Source organism: Microcaecilia unicolor, chromosome 3 (genome assembly GCF_901765095.1).
Source record: "Microcaecilia unicolor chromosome 3, aMicUni1.1, whole genome shotgun sequence".
NCBI classification, from domain to species: domain Eukaryota; kingdom Metazoa; phylum Chordata; class Amphibia; order Gymnophiona; family Siphonopidae; genus Microcaecilia; species Microcaecilia unicolor.
Genome location: NC_044033.1, coordinates 170,709,038 through 170,730,910, shown reverse-complemented (window position 1 = coordinate 170,730,910; position 21,873 = coordinate 170,709,038). Strand labels below are relative to the sequence as shown.

Genomic DNA, 21,873 nt, shown 5'->3' with positions numbered 1-21,873 from the left:
ATTAAAAGCTTTAAGACAGAGTTGAAAACTTGGTTATTCCAGAAGGCCTATGGGGGTTCTGACTGATTAGGTTATCATGTCATTAATCTACGTTGTCCTTCTTTATTTTTCTGTTTTTTTTTCTCTTTCAGTGTTTATGTTTCTTTCCTGTCAAATAATGGAGTTCCTTTCCTTTTCTTGATATTGTAGTCTGTACACCACTTTGTTTTGTCTATAACTAAGAGCGGTCTAGCAAATTTTTAATAAACTATAAACTATGGATAGGTCCAGCAATACATCTCCATGAGCAGACCCCAGATCATGGTCTGGGATATAAGGTATAATATGATCTGCCAAATAGTAGGGATGGGCACCCAGAAAATATTCGTTTTTGTCATGCTTCTTTCAGTTAGGTGCAAACCTCATTAATGAACCCTTTACTGTCCAATGTTCCCGTAATAATCCATATGGGAAATGATTGATAGGAACATTGGACACTAACCTGCTTATTTTTGAAAAAGAAGGCTGGCCATCTTCCGACACAAATCGGGAGATGGCCGGCCATCTCTCAAGCCCGGCGAAATCGGCATAATCGAAAGCCGATTTTGGCCGGCCTCAACTGCAGTCCGTTGCAGGAGTGGCTGAAGTTTAAGGGGGCGTGTTGGAGGCATAGTGAAGGCGGGACGAGGGCGTGGTTAACACACGGCCGCCCTCGGCCGATAATGGAAAAAAGAAGGCTGGCCCTGACAAGCATTTGGCCGGTTTTACTTGGTCCACCTCAAAAAGGTGCCCCAACTCACCAGATGACCACTGGAGAAAATCGGGGATGACCTCCCCTTACTCCCCCAGTGGTCACCAACCCCCTCACACCCTAAAAAAACAAAACATTTTTTGCCAGCCTCTATGCCAGCCTCAAATGCCATACCTAGCTCCATGACAGCAGTATGCAGGTCCCTGGAGCAGTTTTAGGGGGTACTGCAGTGCACTTCAGGCAGACGGACCCAGGCCCATCCCCCCCTACCTATTACACTTGTGGTGGTAAATGGGAGCCCTACAAAACCCACCCGAAACCCACTGTATCCACATGTAGGTGACCCCCTTCACCCATAAGAGTAGTGGTGTGGTAGTGGTGTACAGTTGTGGGGAGTGGGTTTTGGGGGGGATTTGGGGGGCTCAGCACACAAGGGAAGGGAGCTATGTACCTGGGAGCTATTAATGAAGTCCACTGCATTGCCCCCTAGGGTGCTCGGTTGGTGTCCTGGCATGTCAGGGGGACCAGTGTACTATGAATGCTGGCCCCTCCCCATGACCAAATGCCTTGGATTTGGCCGGGCTTGAGATGGCCAGCATCGGTTTCCATTATCGGCGAAAACCAATGCCGGCCATCTCAAACCCGGCCATCTCTGACATTTGGCCGGCCCCAACCGTATTATTGAAACGAAAGATGGATGGCCATCTTGTTTCGATAATACGGTTCGGGACATCTCTTTACAGTGCCGGCCTTAGAGATGGCCGCCCATATAGATGGCCGGCGCCGTTCGATTATGCCCCTCTAAAGGGTTTAAGGGTGTGCACTATTTATTTATTTATTTGTGGTACATTTATACCCCACATTTTCCCACTAGAGCAAGCACAATGTGGCTTACAATGTTACAAAACGTTACAATGCAATGAGGGTAATGACATAGTGCATGCTTTTCTTACAGAGTGTGAACTATATGCATACAGGGCTGGATTCAATAAAAGGTACTCAAAATTGGGCACTGGAAAAGATTGTTGTGAAGCGCTATTCTATAAAGGGTGTGCATCCTTAACAGAATAGTGTCTCAAGTGCAGATCTCATTCCTAATTATGCATGCCAGGGTTATGCCTGCTGAAACCTGCTGTAAATGATGGCGTCCAAGTTGGAAGTGCTAAGCCAGTATTCCTTATGAATGTGCACAATTTTTTGGAATGCCTTTGACAAACCCATGGCCCTCCCAAAACCACATCCCTTTTGGGTTGCATGCTATGAGAGTTAGGCACCCCGTGTTACAGAATAGTACGTAGTGTCGCCACGCCTCCTCCCCAAGGATAGGTGAGATGCCAGGTAGACCTGAATCCCTGGAGAGATGACTCCGCTCTGTATGTCTTTGTGCGCTTTCCTTTATTAACTTGAAAACAGGTCCATCTATTCACTGGTGGCACCCTTCAAGGCCCTCAGAATTCCCAAAGTTCCTTTCCTCCACCTTTCCCCCGAATGCAGTTCAAATTGAGGTTAAAGTCCCATATATTTATATACAACAGTCCCATGGCTTTCAGTTCAAACCTTGGCCTCATCTGCCTTCTTTCCCAGAGCACAGTCCATGCTGAGGTTAAAGTCCAAACACTTATGGGTCAGCCGCTCAAAGTCCATTCATCCACTCTTCCCCAGAGTACAGTTCAAACTGAGATTAAAGTTCATATATTTACTGAGTGGAGGAGTGGCCTACTGGTTAGGGCGGTGGACTTTGGTCCTGGGGAACTGAGGAACTGAGTTCGATTCCCGGCACAGGCAGCTCCTTGTGACTCTGGGCAAGTCACTTAATCCTCCATTGCCTGCCGCACTGAGCCTGCTATGAGTGGGAAAGCGTGGGGTACAAATGTAACAAAAAAATAAAAAAGAAATACTCAACAGTTCCACTGCTTTCCACTCAAAACCTTTGCTTCTTCACCCCCTTGTACATGTAGAGGCTGAAGAGACCCCCTCCCTTTCTTACACCTGCTTTTAAACACCTGGTACCCTCCACATGAGTCAGGTTTTGAGCATTTTATCTGGTATCCTTTTTTCCTTCAGGAAACAGCGCTTGTCATGAGCCTGAAGCTGACTCCAGAACTGCACATTTTAAGGGCCTTTGCCTAGGAGTTTTTCCTCCACCTTTGCACCAAGCTTAGAACGTAGGGGCGCCAGGGCCGGTGCTAGGGATTCTGGCACCCTCCTGCAGCCTATTAGTCAGCGCCCCCTACCCACCCAGGGGTAGGGTCGATATGGCTCCACCCCTACAGTAGCCACGCCCCTTTTATTGGCCATGGCACATATAAACAGGCATCACCAGTGGCCTAGTGGTTAGGGTGGTGGACTCTGGTCTTGGGGAACTGAGGAACTGAGTTCGATTCTCACTTCAGGCACAGGCAACTCCTTGTGACTCTGGGCAAGTCACTTAACCCTCCATTGCCCCAGGTACAAATAAGAACCTGTATACAATATGTAAGCCGCATTGAGCCTGCCATGAGTGGGAAAGCGCGGGGTACAAATGTAACAAAAATAAATAAATAAAAAATAATTTCTGTCTGGCAACAGTTTAAGTCTTGTCTTCAACCATAATTTAACAGTTAACTGCAAAATTGGGTTAGTAGAGTGCATCAAGGAATGCAATATCATTGGTACTAACCACGGTAAGGTCCGCAATGGGGTCAGATAGTAAGATATTTAAGCCGGGCAGCCTGATAGTAAAATCAAAAGTTTGGCACTGACATTATGCCCTGCTTCTGGGGTTGAAACAGTATTTGCCAGATACATTGGAAAATAACTTTTTCTAGATATATTGGAAAATGTTTTTATGCAACTGGAAAAACATATCGGGAAGAGGGACAGGCAAGGCAGTGAACAAATAAAGGAGTTTCAGCAGCACCGCCATCTTGACAGCATGGATCCTACCTAGCCAAGAAATATGCAAACCCCATCATCTATCTAACTCCTCCCACAATGTCCTCAATAATGCTGGGCAATTAGCTTGATAGTGGTCATCTAAATTTGATGTTAGATTTAAACCCAGATCTTGCAAAGAGTGGGCGACCCAACTATAGGGAAATTGGTTCCGCAGCCTACCAATGTCAGACTCCAGCACCGAGATGTTTAGAATTTTCGATTTTGCTTTATTAATCCAGAACCCCAAGGCCATTCCAAAGCTTCGCCCGCAAATAATAGAATTTTATGCTGCCTCTCTCCACATCCAAGGCTCCTAACCATATCAGTTCTACAAGCTAATTGGGCCAAAGGCTCCACTACCAGCAGAAAAGGAATCGGTTAAAGCGCATATCCTTGTTGAGTTCCTCAGCCAGTTCGTAATAGAATTATTTTTAATATACAAAAGCACTGGAACCCTGAATGAAAGCTACTCAAACTGCATGGATCTCCACAAGCTTGCTTAACTGTCAAATAGAACCCTTTCAGCAAAGTTCCTCAAAAATGGCAATTGGAAACTGGAATATAGTTATCAACCACACAATTTTCCAAATAGGCTCCTTCAAAATATGGTTTATTTGGCTTAATATACTGCACTTTGTTCAAACAGCAGAGTGGCTTACAATTCAATTATAATAAAACTAGGAAAAAATGCCCGTTTCTGAGCGGAATGAAACGGGCGCTAGCAAGGGGCCCCCTCCCTCGAAGCTGCTTGCCTTGTTCGCTGTGGGCCGTTTCGGCCCTCGAGTGTCAATAGCTCCGCCCTCGACGTCATGACGTTTTGACGCGAGGGCGGTGCAGACACTCCAGGGCACACCGGATATCTTGGGCGCCTCAACTTCCGTGGAGGCTTCAGAATGTTGGGGTTGCCTTTTATATATATAGATCATAGGGAAAGAATGCCAAAACACACAAGACAGATAATTGCCTGATTAACAAAATTTGACCCCCCCCCCCCCCCACACACACACACATTCACAATTGTTGTTACTTTAACAGCCAATCCCACTTTTGATGCCTTCAGTAAAACTGAAAGGCAGGGGTCCAAGCAACAAGATGTAGGTTTGACTGTCAAGGAAACATTAATCAGCCGGTGGCAGTCAATGTTTTTTTTAAACACTGACTGTTACTGGATAAATTAGCTCTGGATATTCAGTACCAGGCCATGTTTGGTCACTGGCACTGAATATCCAGGGCTAATTGCCGTGTAGCTAGCTGCCGGAGCTTATGCGGGTCCTGGCTGCTATTCAGCTGGTGCACACATTACTTTTTTGTTGGTTTTTTTTTTAAGTCCCACAATCCCCCTCGCACACCCTGATGCAACCCTCCTCCCCCTCCTCTCCCTCTTCCAACCTGTGCCTTTAAGTACCACTCTCCTTGGAGTGACCACTCGATTCCCCCCCCAATGTCTCAGTAGCCCCTCCCCCCGGGCCTACCTTATCTCCCTAGTAGTTCAGTGGGGTGCTGGAAGCAGCAGCAAAGCCTACTCGCTCCTGCACATTACGGCTGCCTTAAGAAAACAACTTAAAACAAAAATGTTATGCGGGTGCTGGCCGATATTCAGTGCCAGGACCCATATAGCTAACTGGCCTACTTAGGACAACTTTTGAGCTATCTGAACTTGGCCGGCACCGCATAATTGTCAGCTCCTCCCCAACACTACCTCATGTATTGCCTCCGCTCTGCCCGCTTTTTGGGGGGCTGGTCAGAGCTGATGTTCAGCGGCACCGTCCGGTTAAGTGTCGCAGAATATCGGCAGTTGGGCAGCCCCAAGAAACAGGAGGAAATATTTTTTCACTCAACGAATAGTTAAGCTCTGGAACTCTTTGCCGGAGGATGTGGTAGCGTATCTGGGTTTAAAAAAGGTTTGGACAAATTCCTGGAGGAAAAGTCCGTAGTCTGCTATTGAGGCAGGCATGGGAAGCAACTGCTTGCCATGGGATTTGTAGTAGTGTTGCCACGATTTGGGTTTCTGTCAGGTATTTGTGACCTGGCTTGGCCACTGTTTGGAAAACAGGATACTGGGCTAGAAGGACCATTGGTCTGACCCAGTAGGGCTACTCTTATGTTCTTATGTTATGTTCATGTGATTTAAACACGCAGGAGATGCCTTGAATATCGGCTGTAAAGTTGCTAGAATAACCCTTCACCCTTACTAGCAGTGAACTCTCGCACAATTTCTGCAGTTTGTCCCAGTCTTTTCAACATGATAGTCCAAAGCCTGCCATTTAGTCTTTTGTAGATTTACTCTGTTATTTCCTAAAATAAGTAGTCTCCCCTGTGTTCTTAGTGTGCCATGAAAATAAAGGCATGGCAAGGTGAAGTATAAAAACATTGTAGGTTATCACAGAGAGACACCAGTTTTAATAAAGGTATAGTAAGGTAAGCTTACAGATGTCAGTTGAAATCACATGGGTACATGAAAATAAATAAATCGGCAAACATTACATGAGGGAAGGTTTTTAGAATAAGGCACTATGAGGATAAACAACATGGAAAACATAAGGCCACAGTTTTACTGCATTTAAATGAATGTCCATGCATATCCCACTCACTCTTCAAAAGCCCTTCTTTCCCTTTATACAGGGTAGAGGCATATTTCAAATTCACTGGGTGCCTCATACATTTGCAAGCATAGATAATACAAGTTAACTTACATTTCCTGGGTTTTTTTAAATGACATTTTTAATTTGTACCTAGGTTAAAAGCATATTGAGGTATAGATCTCACTTATTTAAAGTGTGAACAAAATAACTAAACGTGTAATTACTGCCAGTCACTTTGCTGTTTAGGTAGGTAGAATTATACAATTATAAAGCATCAATACCTGGGTTTAATCTCTGTACAGCTATCTCTCCTTATGGTCCTAATGGGAATTGTAAGTAACTATCACCAATTTACCTTTTAAAACCTTTTACAAGAATATAGGAAACTGGTCTCTCCAATTGTATATAAACTGCACAGAACAATGCCGTATACTATTTGCAAATGTCCTGCTGCCACAGTTTAAGATCGATCACTACAAAATGTAAGAGACACAAAGCTCTATGAAAACTGTATTCATTTTACAGGCACTGACGTGTCAAGAAAAGATCTTCCTACAAACTCTATGCTCTATTTTCAAAACTGCATATCACCTATGATTCCGTTTCTTTCCAATCAGACCACAGGGAACCGAGTGTACATCAATATGTACAGATTGCATTTTCAAACTGATCTGCGTTATTTCCTCACATAAAAAAGTATCTTCAAAAGACACAAACACAAATATCTGCAGATCATACACTCATGGTTCAAAGAAGAGCAGCCAAAATTATAAAGGGGATGGAATGCCTCTCATATGAGGAAAGGCTAAAGAGGTTAGGTCTCTTCAGCTTGGAAAAGAGATGGATGAGGGGGAGATATGATTGAAGTCAATAAAATCATGAGTGGTATAGAATGGGCAAAAGTGAATTGATTTTTTTACTTGTTTCCAAAATTACAAAGACTAGGGGAACCTCAAAGAAGTTACATGGAAATACTTTTAAAGCAAATAGAAGGAAATATTTTTTCACTCAACGAATAGTTAAGCTGTGGAACTCTTTGCCAGAGGATGTAGTAACAGCTATCAGCGTATCTGGGTTTAAATAAATTCCTGGAGGAAAAGTTCATAGTCTGCTATTGAGACAGACATGGGGAAGCAACTGCTTGCTCTGGGATTGGGGTAGCAAAGAATGTTCCTAATATTTGAAAATTGCCCACCCCCATGTCATAGCAAATCATGCATTTACATTATAGTGTGATACTGTATTTGGGTCTGCGTTTCAAACGGCATCTAGCTGCTAAACAGCCAGCACACACACACACACACCAGACACCGACATTGCCGAACTGAGCAGGAAGGGACACTGGTGCATCAGAATTGACAGTGATGAAGTAGCTGAAAGGCACATTTCTTGCAGTACTTTATTGTCTTTCCACCAAACTGGTGCCAGTTTGAAGCTCCAGGGAGGAATGGAAAGCACGTCAGACAGCCTGAGTTTATATTGCTCACTTCAGGGAGATGCTGAAGCGAAGAATATTACCAGCAGATACTGCTCTTCTCACTTAATTTCTTCCTATATTAAAAAATGTAAAACTAGCAAATATTGTATAGCAGGCATGCATGCATACTAATGCAGAAGAGAGCGCTAATAACTTAGTACTTCACAAACACATATACCTAAACTGATGTTTTCTCTCTTCCTTGGTTGTTTATATGTTTTATTTTTAGCTCTGTTGTCCACGTGCCTACCTTCTAAATTCATTTTCCTTTCTTCAATGCTCACCTTTTCCTGTTTTCATCTTTTCCACCCCTCTCTTTGAACATATGTTCATTCTATCTCATTTCTGTCCAGCTTCTCCAACTCCCTTTCCCATGGCTCAACTATACCTCCATTTTTCTACTTCTTTCCCTACTGATCCCTCTCTCTGTCCTTTGCTAGCTCGCAGGGGTCCTTTTACCAAGCTGCAGTAAAAAGGTAGCAGCGGGGACCATTTTTGCCATGCGCCAGGCCCTTTTTACAGCAGCGGGTACAAAGCCCCTAAAAAAGACATAGCCATGTGGTAAGATTCTTCTTAATGCATGGCCATGTTGGGGGGGAGCAAACCACCACCTGCTGAGGTGGCGGTAAGGGCTCCCTCGGTAACCCGGCAGTAACCACCAGGTTGGTGCTGCGCAACAAATTATGTAATTATTTTCCATAGTGCTGGAAGTGGCACATGCTCAAGGCAGAACTACCGCCAGCGGCCGTGTTGGGCCAGCAGTAGTTCCGGGATGCCGAATAGCAACCCATTAGTAAAAGGGTCCCTCAGTTACCCATTTTTTCCATCCCTTGCTCTTCCTGACACCTTCCCTAGCATCCTATATATATACCTCTAATGCTTCACATTACATTTCTCAATTCCTACCCTACTAAATACGCACACATACAAACCCTAGAATGCCATCTTGTTCCTCATCACCACCACCTTCCTCCAACCTTTCATCCCCTTTATTATTCCACCCATCTGTTTTACCTTGTTGCTCTTGTTCTCTCATCCCACCTATCAGCTTCATATCAGTCCTGTTTGGTCTCCTGAACTGCCAGCAACAATCTCTCCCATCTTTCACTATTACAGCTCTATAATCTTGCTCTCTCCCCCATGGCAACTGGGAAACAGGAAGACAGAAATAACAACAAGCAAAGGACAGACTCAGGACACAACAACCATGATTGCCTCTTCTTCTTTTTAGTACCATGTAAAGGTTCCATTTTAAAACAGAAATTCTAAGCAATAGGAAGATATGAGGCACCGCAGCACTCAGAGAGAAGAAACAAAGTGCTTCCACCAAAGGAAAATTGTGCTAAACGAATCTGATCAGTTTCTTTGACTGGGTAACCAGAGAATTGGATAGTGGACATGTACTAGATGTAGGCTACTTGGATTCCAGTAAGGCCTTTGACACAGTCCCTCATAGGAGACTCATAATGAATTACCAGCACGTTCTGGAATCACAATTTGAAAAGTCCTGAGTTAAGAAAAAAGCTATAAAGACGGGATTTAGAGGTGTGTTGTAATTTCTGGATCACTCTCTGAAATATAAGCACATATTTTGCATAGCTCTTTGAATTAACTATTAAACAATCCAAATATTTTATACTTTACTCACCTAGAAAAGTTTGCTGTACAATAATTGTAATGTTTTAAAATAGCCCTTTATATGTTTTTATGAACTGTATCACATACTCAAATTATTTCTACACAAAGACAAAAGCCCTTCAAGTAAATTCCTAAAGACAGCACAGAAAAAGCAGGCTGCAAAGCCTACACACTGCTATTTCTTCTAGAATTCCTATCTGACAAAAGTCCGTAAACCAGAAAACACATCAGATGTAATTTGTGAAAACCAATCCTTGAAAAAGGGCTCAAAAAGAAATACTCACAGGTATGCAGTACTCCACCATTGGGTGATGTAACTTGTGGCCTTTTGCTGTACGGCCAGAGAAGAAACAGCTCTGACAGACGTCATAGTTGAAATGCTTCAAGCTCCGGTACCTGTAGATTTAAAGGGTAAAAAGAGAGCTTCAGTCATCAAAAGAACCAAAATTTGACAGAGATGGCAGGTCTAAGTTCTATAGCTAAAATAAAAAAAGCTGTGGAGCTGACCGAACAAGAACGAGTGATGTAAATATTGAAATATTTGTTATTGTTAGTTCTAATTTAATGAGCTAATTAATGGCAGTTGAGTTTTGTGGGACTTTTTGGTTTTCTTCCTTTTTTTTGGACCCAAGTTCTACAGCTAACAGGTTCCATACTCTTCCAGGTCAAACATGGAAGAAAGGTACTTACAACATGATATTTCAAGAAGCTTTATTGAAAAAAGTTTCTCTTTTAGATAACATTAACTGCCAACTGGCATAAGATTCCATTTTTAATTATTTGTATATATATTTCACCTTTATATTGATATTTCAGAATGAAGTACAGTATATAAAATGAAAATAAAACAGCAACAAATTTAGTAAAGAACAATAATCAAAACAGAAAATACTATAAAAATATGCACTGAAAGTATGGATCAAGTAATTACTGGACATATACCGGCTGATACACAAACACTTTAAGTTTTGGATTCATATAGGGCCTGACTACTGACTGAAATGCTACCAACCCTTCAGAATCCTCTTGGAAATTTGAAAATGCATGCAAACAAAGATCCTTTGGTTTGGGCTTGACCATTCCATTATTCCACAAACCATTACATTAAATAATGGATTTTCCATTAAGGCTGATATCAAGAATCAAGAGTTCTAGGTGTAATCCTTGACTTTTCTCTTTCAATGGATTTACAGATATAAAATGTTATACGTAAAGCATTTTTAAAACTTAAACAGTTACTCGTTACGTTCATACTTCTTATTTGAACATTTTAAACTTGGTGTTCAACTGTCAATTCTCTCATTACTCAATTACGGAAATTCCTTGTATATAGGAATAATGGTTACACAACTGCCAAACTTCAGATGATTCAAAATTCAGCAGATAGAATGATTTTTTGTTGTTCAAAGTATGAGAGCATCTCTCCATTGCTGGCCAAGTTGCACTGGTTACCAGTTCAAGCTAGAATCCATTTTAAAGTATTACGTCTTGTTTTTAAACTTTTATATGGTACCCTGCTCTGCAGATTTTTTGGATGGTTTTAAGATCTTAAAAAAAATTCCACCTCATTGAGATCATGTAATTTCTTGCTTTTGGTCGTTCCACCTGTTAAATTTATCTGTTTTAAAGCATTTTTTTCTGGTTCATTTTTGTTTTCTGCTATTCATCTCTGGAACAGTTTACCAGTACAGATACGTTCTACAATGAATCTTTTCGCTTTTTAAAAAGCTTTAAAAACATACTTTTTTTCTAATTATAATAGTTGACATATATTGTTTTTTCTCCCTATAATATTTAAATTGTATGATTTTTTTTGTTTCATCCTAATTTATGTTTCAGTTTATTTCTTTTGTTACCTCGCCTTGAATTCCTCTGGGAGATTTGGCAGGTTATAAGACTCTGATAATATAACATAACAAAGTGCTATTTTCAATGCTTGTACTCTACTCCCACCCAGCAGTTCAGGTCTCTCTCTCTCTCACTTGTCACCGCAATTGCTTCTTGTTCTTTCAAGCATGCTGTGGTGATATTGTTCCTCAAAAATCCTTCACTGGATCCTGCTATCCCTTCATCCAATAACTCTCCTCCCTTTCACATCCAAACTGCATGAATCTGCTAGTCACCTCTGCTGTTCTGACTTTCTCTCATTGCAAGTCAGTTTACATCTGCTCCAGAATCCATTTCTGCCAAAGTCTCCCGTGATCTCTTCATGGCCAAGGCAAAGACCTTTATTCAATTATCATCCTCCTAGATCAACTGCTACTTTTGATCACCATCTATTCCTTGACACACAGTACTCAACTGAATTGTGAGACACCATTCTATTTTGGTTTTCTGCTTACCTCTCCCATTGCACTTTTATGTTCTGGTGGTTCTTCCTCACTATATCATTCTGATGCTAAGTGAAAATTAAAGCGGCTATGAATTAGGCGCTTTAATTCTGAGTTAGCATCAGTAGAAGATATCCTATTTTGAATTGAGTTTTGTTATGATGATCATAAGCAACACACTAATAACCCCCCTGTTTACTAAGCAGCGGTAGCAGCTGCCGTGCAGCAATGCCAGCACAGCCCATTCAAAGTGAATGGGCCGTGTCGGCATTAGCGCATGGCAGCTGCTAATGTGGTTGATACAAATGTAAAACGGGGATAAAAATGAGTTGTTTTTTTTAAAGATGACCAATGAAAGACAATTGAACTGCTGGTTGAGAGTTAACATTGACATTTTCATACTGCGGTTGCTGAGGTTTCTTTTTCTTCTTTAAAAATAGTGTGCTTTTATCCATTTCAACCTTTTGATATACGATGCATTGTTGGTTTGTGAAGTTCACCTTTAATGCATTTCTTAGCATCTCTATTCACATGCTAAACACCGCTAAAGCATGTCATCTGTTTCACTAACATTGCTAAAATCTATCCTTTCCTTTCTAAGAAAACCAGTTTTCGGGACACACCCAGCTAGTCAGGTTTACAGGATATCCACAATGACCATGCATGATACAAATCTAGCATGCATAATCACTGAAAACCTAACAGGATAGGTATGTCCGAAAGACTGGGTTGAGAATCCTATCTTAGACTACTGAACATTTTTTTCTCCACTCAATCTGATCAATATTCAGCTGCAAGACAACCTCCTTCAATATTGCTATGATCAGGTAACCCTTTTCCTTAAATCACTAAATTGACTCCCCATCTGCTTCTGCATACAGTTTAAGTTTCTCTGGACTCACCTACCAAATTTGTCGTCTTTTTTTTTTTTTGTTACATTTGTACCCCGCGCTTTCCCACTCATGGCAGGCTCAATGCGGCTTACATGGGGCAATGGAGGGTTAAGTGACTTGCCCAGAGTCACAAGGAGCTGCCTATGCCTGAAGTGGGAATCGAACTCAGTTCCTCAGTTCCCCAGGACCAAAGTCCACCACCCTAACTACTAGGCCACTCCTCCACTCCACTCTTTGCGGCTCGTAACTATCTTTTGTCCTCTTCCCCTACTCCTTCATTCGTGAACTCTGTTCATCAGGAAAACCAATCTCATCTTTGCCATTTTCCACTATTTACACCCCCTACCCTGCACTTTCCAACCTGCTGCGCTTTATACTTGGAAAAGACTTCTGAAACAGTACATCATACTCTCTCTCTCTGGCCACATTCAAATAGAATGTAACCTCCATGTGTATCTGTACAGTACTGAGTATGTCTAGTAACATTTGATAAATGGCAAACAGTACAGATCAAGGATCACTTGCACTGCAATCTGGGATAAAATCAAAGATGTTTTTTCTCTTAATGATCCTCTTTCATTTAAAATTGTAATATTGAAATCCCCTACCCCTGGTCTCTCACTCCCACCTGATAATGTTAAACTTTTTAACCTAATGATTACTTTGGCAACTCATATTATAGTTATTAACTGGAAAAATAACATGAATGCCTCCTACCACGAATGGTGGAGTTTTCTCTGTGCTTTTAATAAATATGATGAAGAGGTGGCCGCATTAAAAAGAGGCTATACACCATCCATTTGTAAAACATGGTCCATATTAGATAAATTTCATACTTCAATTACTCATCTTTAATGCTGCCTCTTCTTTCACAATATTTTTCATAATACCTCAACATACCTCATTATACCTCTCTCTCTCCATTTCACATAAACCATATCTAATAACTCAGGCTTAATTGTAATATCTTCTGGTATCACTGATTACTTGTCAACTACAGCGTGGGTTCTGTACTTTTTCTCTGTTATGGTTATCTTTTGTAATTTATGTCACAATTTTGTAAAAAGGTTGATAAATAAAAACTTTAAAAAAAAAGACAAATTTGTGATGACAAATACTCATAAATCTAACTTTATAGTTTAATGAGTTCTAGCAGTTTTAGCATTTAACAATTTCTGCACTAAATAGATTTTTCCTGAAAACAAAACAACAAAAAACAAGCTAAAGCATTTTAATCTAAGCAGCATAGAGGCTGACACAGCTTTAGTGGTACTATTAATTTATTTACTGTCTGAAACAGCACACTGGAGCATTTTAAAGCAGAAGTAATACAGATAGGAGGCCATTTTAAAAGGAAATCACATGTAAATAGCAGCAATTGCATGACTAGATAGGGTGAAGAGTCTGAGATGTGAGTGGTAGACACCAGCCACACACCCCTATGTCTTAAATACTCCCTACACACTCCAAACACCCACTCCTCAACTTTCAAACAAACCCCTACATTATCTCTTCCCCACTCCCTGACTGGAGCTCTATAGGGATCTTTCCATCCCTCACCACACCTTGTGTTATAGGAGCTATATAATCCTAGGTAGGCCACTAGTGCACCCAGAGACCTAAGAGTACAATTTAGGAAAGCTCTGAAAACCTATTCGTTTCAAAAATTTTTGTTGTTCTAACTTTTCTTGCTAGCTCTGTTTTTTTCTCGTAGTTTGTTAGAAATAGCCTAACTTTTCTTTTTTCTGATCTGCACCGAACTGTACAGGTTGATGCAGAACACAAATATGTAATGTATATTGCAGTTGGGGGGTGGGGGAAGTTATCTAGCTGCATTAGGACAATAACCTACATTATTTGCCCCCTTAACATCACTTAAAGAGCACTAACGCAGGCTGTCTTGCCTTAATGCAGTGATATTTAAGTCACCACCGGTTACATAGTAATGAGAAGCCAAAAATGCATGAACATTTAAAGCAGTTCATTACTACATAAATTACATAACGTGTCTTGTAGTGAACACCAGCTGCGTTATGCAGTGGTGTACCAAGGGTGGGGTGGTGGGGGCTGTCCACCCCGGGTGCACGCTGCTGGGGGGGGCAGTGCAGAGAGCAGCCGCGCCTGTCGACACTGCTGGCTCCCTGCTCCCTCTGCCCCGGAACAGGTTACTTCCTGTTCCGGGGCAGAAGGAGCAGGGAGCAAGCGGAACCGAGAGCTGCGTGGTTGAAAAAATGCACCCGGGGGAGGGGGTTGATGCGCCTGGGGGGGGGGGGGGGTGCGCATTGGCAATCCGCCCCGGGTGGCAGCCGACCTAGGGTAGTCACTGGCGTTATGGCCCTACAATGATTGTAAAATAACCCCAGCTTTTAACAGAGGTTATTTTAACACCTAGGAGCATTGGGAGACTAAGCTGGGGCCTGATACTTCTCAGTCATCTCTAAAAGGGGCAGCGGCTACAGAAAATGTTCCCCATGCAGTGTGCCTATCAAAGCACCCCCCCCCCCCCCAAGTCTCCTCCTTACCCATAACATAGTAACTTAGTAGATGATGGCAGATAAAGACCTGTACGGTTCATCCAGTCTGCCCAACAAGATAAACTCATTGTATGTGCCAGTGGCGTAGCTATAGGGAGCCAATTTGGCTCTGGGGCCCCCAGTTTGGCTGATGGGGGTTCCCAACCCCCGCCAGCTGAAGCATTTATCTGTCCCGCACTTGCCTCCTGTTTCCAGTCATGCCGTGCATGCTCTCGTTTTAATGAAACTGAGCATACTCATGCATGCTCAGTTTCATTAAAATGAGCATGCCGTGCATGGCGCGCTGAAAACAGGAGAGGAAGCAAGTGCGAGACCAGCGCGGAATAGGTAAACGCTTCAGCTGGGGGGGGGTTGGGGACCCCCACCAGCAAAGGTACCTTGCGGTGGCGGGGGGATCAGAAGCGGCAGTGAGGGGGGATGGAAGTGGCGGGGAGTAGTGGTGGCTAGGGGAGGCGGGCTAAAATGTACCCCTCTATTTTGGGCTCTGGACCTCCCTCCCGCCGAGATCTGGCTACGCTCCTGGTATGTGCTCCTTTATATGTATACCTGAACTTGATTTGTCCTTGTCATTTTTAGGGCATAGGCTGTACAAGTCTGCCCCGCAGTAGCTTTGCTTCCCGATTACCGGTGTTGCCACCCAATCTCTGCTAAGCTTCTGTGGATCCATTCCTTCTGAACAGGATTCCTTTCTGTTTATGCCACACATTTTTGAATTCTGTTACCGTTTTCATCTCCACCTCCTCCCGCGGGAAGGCATTCTAAGTATCCACCACCCTCTCTGTGAAAAAATACTTCCTCAAACACAAAGAAAAAAAAAGGTCCACTGAAGGAAAACACCAAGCAGCAAACAGTAGAGGAGAAGAAGAAGAACCTCTTGCAGATGGTGTCCAGGAAAAACTTTATTAACAACATTCATAAAGGAGACCCGACACGACTCGTGTTTCGGCCCTACCAGCCTGCATCAGGAGGCTAGGAATCTATCATGTCAAACACATTCCCAGATAAGTCGTGGAAAAAAGTCTCCTATTGGCATTCTCTCTATGATCTCACTCTCAAAAGCGCTGTTGTTAATAAAGATTTTCCTGGACACCATCTGCGAGAGGTTTTTTCTCCTCTACTGTTTGCTGCCTGGTGTTTACCAAAAAATACTTCCTGACATTTTTCCTGCGTCTACCCCACTTCAACCTCAATTCATGTCCTCTAGTTCTACTGCCTTCCCGTCTCCGGAAAAAGTTTGTTTGCAGATTAGTACCTTTCAAATATTTGATCGTCTGTATCGTATCACCTCGTTTCTCCTTTCCTCCAGGGCATACATGTTCAGGTCAGTAAGTCTCGCCTCGTACGACTTGTAACGCAAATCCCATACCATTTCCGTAGCTTTTCTGTGCACCACTTCAAGTCTTTTTACATCCTTAGCAAGATACGGCCTTCAAAACTGAACATAATACTCCAGGTGGGGCCTCACCAATGACAGGGGCATCAACACCTCCGTTCTTCTGCTGGTTACACCTCTCTCTATACAGCCTAGCATCCTTCTGGCTACGGCCACCGCCTTGTCACACTGTTTTGTCGCCTTCAGATCCTCAGACACTATCACCCCAAGATCCCTGTCTGTGCATATCAAACTCTCACCGCCTAACACATATGTTTCCCATGGATTTATACTCCCTAACTGCATCTCTTTGCACTGAATTTTAATTGTCAAATATTAGACCATTCTTCTAGCTTCTGCAGATCCTTTTTTATGTTTTCCACCCCCTCCAGGGTGTCCACTCTGTTACAAATTTTAGTATCATCAGTAAAAACTCAAACTTATGGTGGTCTAAGGGGTGGGCAGGAACAATCCCTAGTTACATCAAAAGATCCAAAAGAGCACTGGCCTACCATGAGAACCCATAGCTAACTATAATACAACACCTTTCAACTTGAATCAGAATATCTCTCTCTACAACTGCTTGATCAAATCATCTTGTCTTCCTGGACTTCTTTGTAACACCAAATGTATACCTCTTTGTAACACCAAATGTATATTTCATCCTGGTATGGCGATGCCACAACAGGTCTCTGTAAGCCACATTGAGCCTGCAAATAGGTGGGAAAATGTGGGATACAAGTGAAATAAATAAATAAATAAAAATAGCGGAAGTCTTGCAGTACTACCCTTACGGGTCACCGGCATTATGCTGGATCCTAGCACCTGCAAGGATCCAACCATGGATTTTCAATGATACGGTTGAGTGGAGAATCATGGGGGTGCAGGGTGAAGGGGCCTTGATGGCAGGCTCCGTAGGGGACATTTTCTGTAGATGCTGCCCCTTTAGAGACAGCCCAGAAGCATGCAAAGTGTTTTTCAGGCAGAATTAGTCCTTTACCACAGGATTCAGTAACCTGCAGTACAGAGATACAGTAGGTTGGTGGCTCCTATGGTAAATCAAGGTGTGATAAAAGTTCCCCTTTTGCCGCACGTTAAGAACTTCCCACCTTAATGCAAAAGATCCAGTGATGAGCAAATACTTATGATGAATAATCCAGCTTGTAAGATGCTTGCAAATCATTTTGAACTCTCTTAAGATTTTGACCAGAACAGATGAATCACCAAAAAGAGATCAAAAAATATGTTAAGGTTAATTCTGGAAATTTCTCAAATTGTAGTGTTCCAGTTGGTGTTTTAATCAGTACACAGTATAACAGAGAAAGGCACTGACCTCATGGTGAGCCGAGATAAAATATATAAATATATTTAAGAAAAATTACAGCAAACCTGTTCTCTTATTACAAGAAATGATTTTTAAAGAATATACCATGTCAAACTGGGTTTGCTAAAATGCCAAAGAAAGTTAAATCTTTAAATTTTAAGTATCCAATACTGGCAGCTGTATTTCAGATACACTGGCAAGAGAGTGGCATGCTCCCCTAACTGACTGATTTAGAAGCAGGTAATCTTCCACAGGTGTTGAGAATAGAGCAAAAGGTCTAATTTGAAGCAGGAGTTCTTTTAGGAAGAGAAAATAGCCCTTTCGACTCAATATTTTACTTTTGATTTGGAAAAAGTTGGTTTCATGGAGGAAGAGACATCACCTGGCTTGATGGCAGCCTAGTTCTTTTCCTCCCGCCTGCTCCAGAGAATATCCCCACTTAATTGCTATCATTGGCGATTCTTTTCAGCACGAGAGTGACGGACATTTTCATTAGAGCCCTGACAGGATGAGTAAATTCCAAAATTTCTTGTGCAGGTCAGTGGACAAATCTGCAAGTAAGCTGCCCGTGAAATTGGCACTTCACTGTGCTGTGTCAGCCCCAGTGTCGCAGTTGGACTCTAACTCAGCACTCTCAATTGCTGACTCACTGGGAGGTAATGGTAGTACCTCGGGATGTCCTCAGCAGCTGAAGCGCTATTTGTCTGAGATTACGTCAGATGAGGGCGGGCCAGGGAGAAAAGGAGGGAAGTCCGAAGGGAGGCGATCAGCTGTTGCCTGCTGCAGCGCCTTCAAATGGAGGTGAGAGGCGCTGTGAGGGCCCGGCCCGGTGGCAGATGGAGGGGGCGGGTGGAGGGGGGAGCGGCGGCGGCCACAAGGGGGCGGTGCCTCGGATGGCGGGGAGGCCAGGGCTGCGGGAAGCTGTCATTTCAATACAATGGGGAGGGAGGATGGGTGGTGATCTCGAAGGGGGGAGGGGGATGGCAACGATCTCGAGCGGCAGCGATCTCAGTGGGGGGGGGGGGGGGCAAAGGACGTCCATAGGCACAGCTTGTCTTTATTTTTATATATAGTGAAGGACGACCTCGGGGGGGGGGGCAGAGCTAAACGCGCTGTGAGACTTCCACGTCGAGCACTTTTTTCCCCAATTTTTATTTTGTAACACTTCAATCCCGCACAGCCCCAACGACAGGTACAGACCTCTCGTTAGATTTTCCAGTGTTAAGGCAATCGGAAAAGGTTAGTGCATCTCATTACAATGGGGTTTCTACACAATTTGCTCATCTGCATTCCGTTTTCGTTAGCTGCTACCATTGTCGGAAAATGGCCTTTAGTGCATGCCGGGGTTTACTACTTGCTCGTTAATGGCTCGTTAAGTTTAGTGCATCTGGCCCTAGGTGGGGTTTCTGGCTCAGCAACAAGCTATGGATAATGTGAGAAGGACAGTGGACTTGCTTCACCTGTCCCAGATTTTGAGTATACCTATGTGCCTTTTCGGTCTGGATGCCAAGAAGGCATTTGACAGGTTTCATTGGGGTTTCCTTAATAACGTTTTGGACAAATTCCGGGTGTGGTCCTTTTATCACTCTTGGATTCAGGCTTTTTATGCTTCCCCAAAGGCTTGTAACATAGTAAGTGACGGCAAATAAAGATCTGAATGGTCCACTTGTGTTCATGTTAATGGTTGGAATTCTAGTTTGTTTACCCTTTTGTGAGGAACCCATCAGGGATGTTCCCTCTCTCCTCGTTATTTTGATATGGCTATGGAAACTCTTGCTGTGACTATTAGGAATAACCTGGATGTGTCAGTGGGTGATTGAGAATTTAAAATAATGCTGTTTGCAGATGATGCCTTCTTCTCTCTCACATACCCATTGATTTTAACTTGATGAAGGAGATTGCAGCCTACTCGGCAGTCTCTGGGTATAAGTTGAATGCTACAAAATCTGTGGGTTTGGCTATTGGGCTTGCTTCTCATATGGAGGAGACTCTCCAGTCTTTCTTTTCAAATGGGTTCCAAAGGAGATCTGTTATTTGGGGGTTCAGATAATGTCCAGGATCTTTTAATGGCTAATTATCCTTTTCTTCGGTGGGAGTTACTTTGGTATTTGGAGCATTGGGCACAAACATTGTTCCTTGTCTGTTGTACTTATTTCAGGTGCTCCCGCTTCAACTCTCTCAGTCGTTTCTCTCTGGTTTGCAGGATTGGCTCATTCACTTTGTATGGAATCATAAGCGTCCCCACCTCCCCAGATCCTTTTTATCGAAGGTAAAGCTGTTTGGGGGTTTTGCTGTTCCAAATCTGTTTTGGTATTATTGCGCAGCTCAGGCCAGTCCTGTGACTGAATGGTTTCATGTTTCTGATAATAAGCTGTGGATTTATTTTGAAGAACATCTGGTGGGCCCTCGTCTGTAGAAACATCTTATTTGGCTCCTGGGAAAGTACAGGAATTTGTCTGTAGATTTTTGACACTCTTTCTGAGACCTATCAGCTCTCGCCTTCTGACAGTTATGCTTATGTTCAAGTGAAGCACTTTTAAATACTCTCTCAATTAGATCTTGTGTTCTGCGAGAGGAGACTTATTTGGAGGATTTGTGTGAAACTTCTAAGGGAACTCAGGGCTTATTACTTGTCTATATGCATTTTTATCTAAAAGACTCAAACCATATGTCCTTCATCTGTTGAATTGGGAGACAGAATTGAGCGTCACTATTTACACAGATGACTGGCTTACTATGGAGTAGGCCCTGTTAAAGTCCTCCTTAGCTGTTTCCTTAAAGGAAAATGCGTTTAAGGTATTTTACCGCTGGTATCTTATCCCCATGATGTTGCATCATATTTTCCAAGACAACTCTACTAATTGCAGGAAGGGATTCACAATGTTGGGTACCATGGGCCATGTGTGGTGGTCCTGTCCCAAGACTCAAGCCTACTGGAGGGCAGTGCAATCTGGCCTGCAGCGGTGGCTTGCACACCTGGTGCAATGGCACCCAGCTGTCTTTTTTATTGGGTAAGAAATCTGTGGGTCTTACTCATTTGCATTCTCTGTTAGTTTGTCATGCTCTTCATGCAGCTCACCTTAACTTGGCGAGACACTGGAAGCAGCGCACTGTTCCTTCTCTGGTGTAGGATTACTAAGTTGTGGTATATCTGTGACATGGAAGGTTTGACTGTGTTGAAGAAGATGACCTCTGCTAAGTGGGAGGCTATCTCTGGGGAGAAAGGGGGGAGCTTCATGGCACCATCTGCAGGTTACAGCTGAAGGTAGTGGGTGGGACTTCTGAAATTGTAAATTTACTGTTAAAACATGGAAGCCCATGGGCGTAGACTGGGCCCCTCCCCCCCCAATGACGACGACAATGACTGGCTGCGCTAGTAAAAAAAAAACAAAAAAAACCAAGCATGCACGCGTCGAGTCGTCTCTCCATCCGCTTGCTTCCCTGCCCTCTCAGCATCCCGCCCAAAGGAAATGACATCAGAGGAAGGCGGGACGCAGACAGAGAGGGCAGGGAAGCGAAGCGGACAGAGACGAGCGTGTCTGTCTACCTCCTCTCTTCTTCCCTCCCTCCGGCGCAGGCAGCAGTCCTCTTCAGCCCTTCTGTGCTCCTGGCAGCGGTAGCAACGCATACACGCTGCCTTCGGCGCTGCCCCGAAGCCTTCTCTTCAAGTTCCTGTTCCCACCTATGCGGGAACAGGAACTTGAAGAGAAGGCTTCGGGGCAGCGCCGAAGGCAGCATGTATACGTTGCTACCGCTGCCAGGAGCACAGAAGGGCTGAAGAGGACTGCTGCCTGCGCCGGAGGGAGGGAGGAAGAGATGGGGTAAACGGACTCACGATCCTGGACCTCGCAGGGGAGGGGGCAGCAGAGGGAAGATGGATGGGACTGGGAGGGGTGGGGAGCAGAGGGAAGGAGCAGGAGATGGATGGGACTGGGAGGGTGGGTGAGCAGAGGGAAGGAGCAGGAGATGGATGGGACTGGGAGGGTGAGGAGCAGAGGGAAGGAGCAGAAGATGGATGGGACTGGGAGGGTGGGGACGCAGAGGGAAGCCTACTGGAAAGAAGACACTGCATAAAAC

At 43.5% G+C, this 21,873-nt stretch overlaps 1 protein-coding gene across 7 annotated transcripts in view; it reads right to left on the bottom strand.

Annotated features, from left to right (window-relative positions):
- The window catches only part of LOC115465822 (utrophin-like), a 1,296,369-nt gene that overhangs the window by 128,079 nt on the left and 1,146,417 nt on the right, over positions 1-21,873 (bottom strand). For all 7 annotated transcript variants that reach the window (XM_030196568.1, XM_030196575.1, XM_030196573.1 and 4 more), the window contains one exon: positions 9,628-9,739. In XM_030196568.1, coding sequence (XP_030052428.1) covers positions 9,628-9,739 — 112 coding nt within the window. The remainder of the gene's footprint in view (positions 1-9,627; positions 9,740-21,873) is intronic.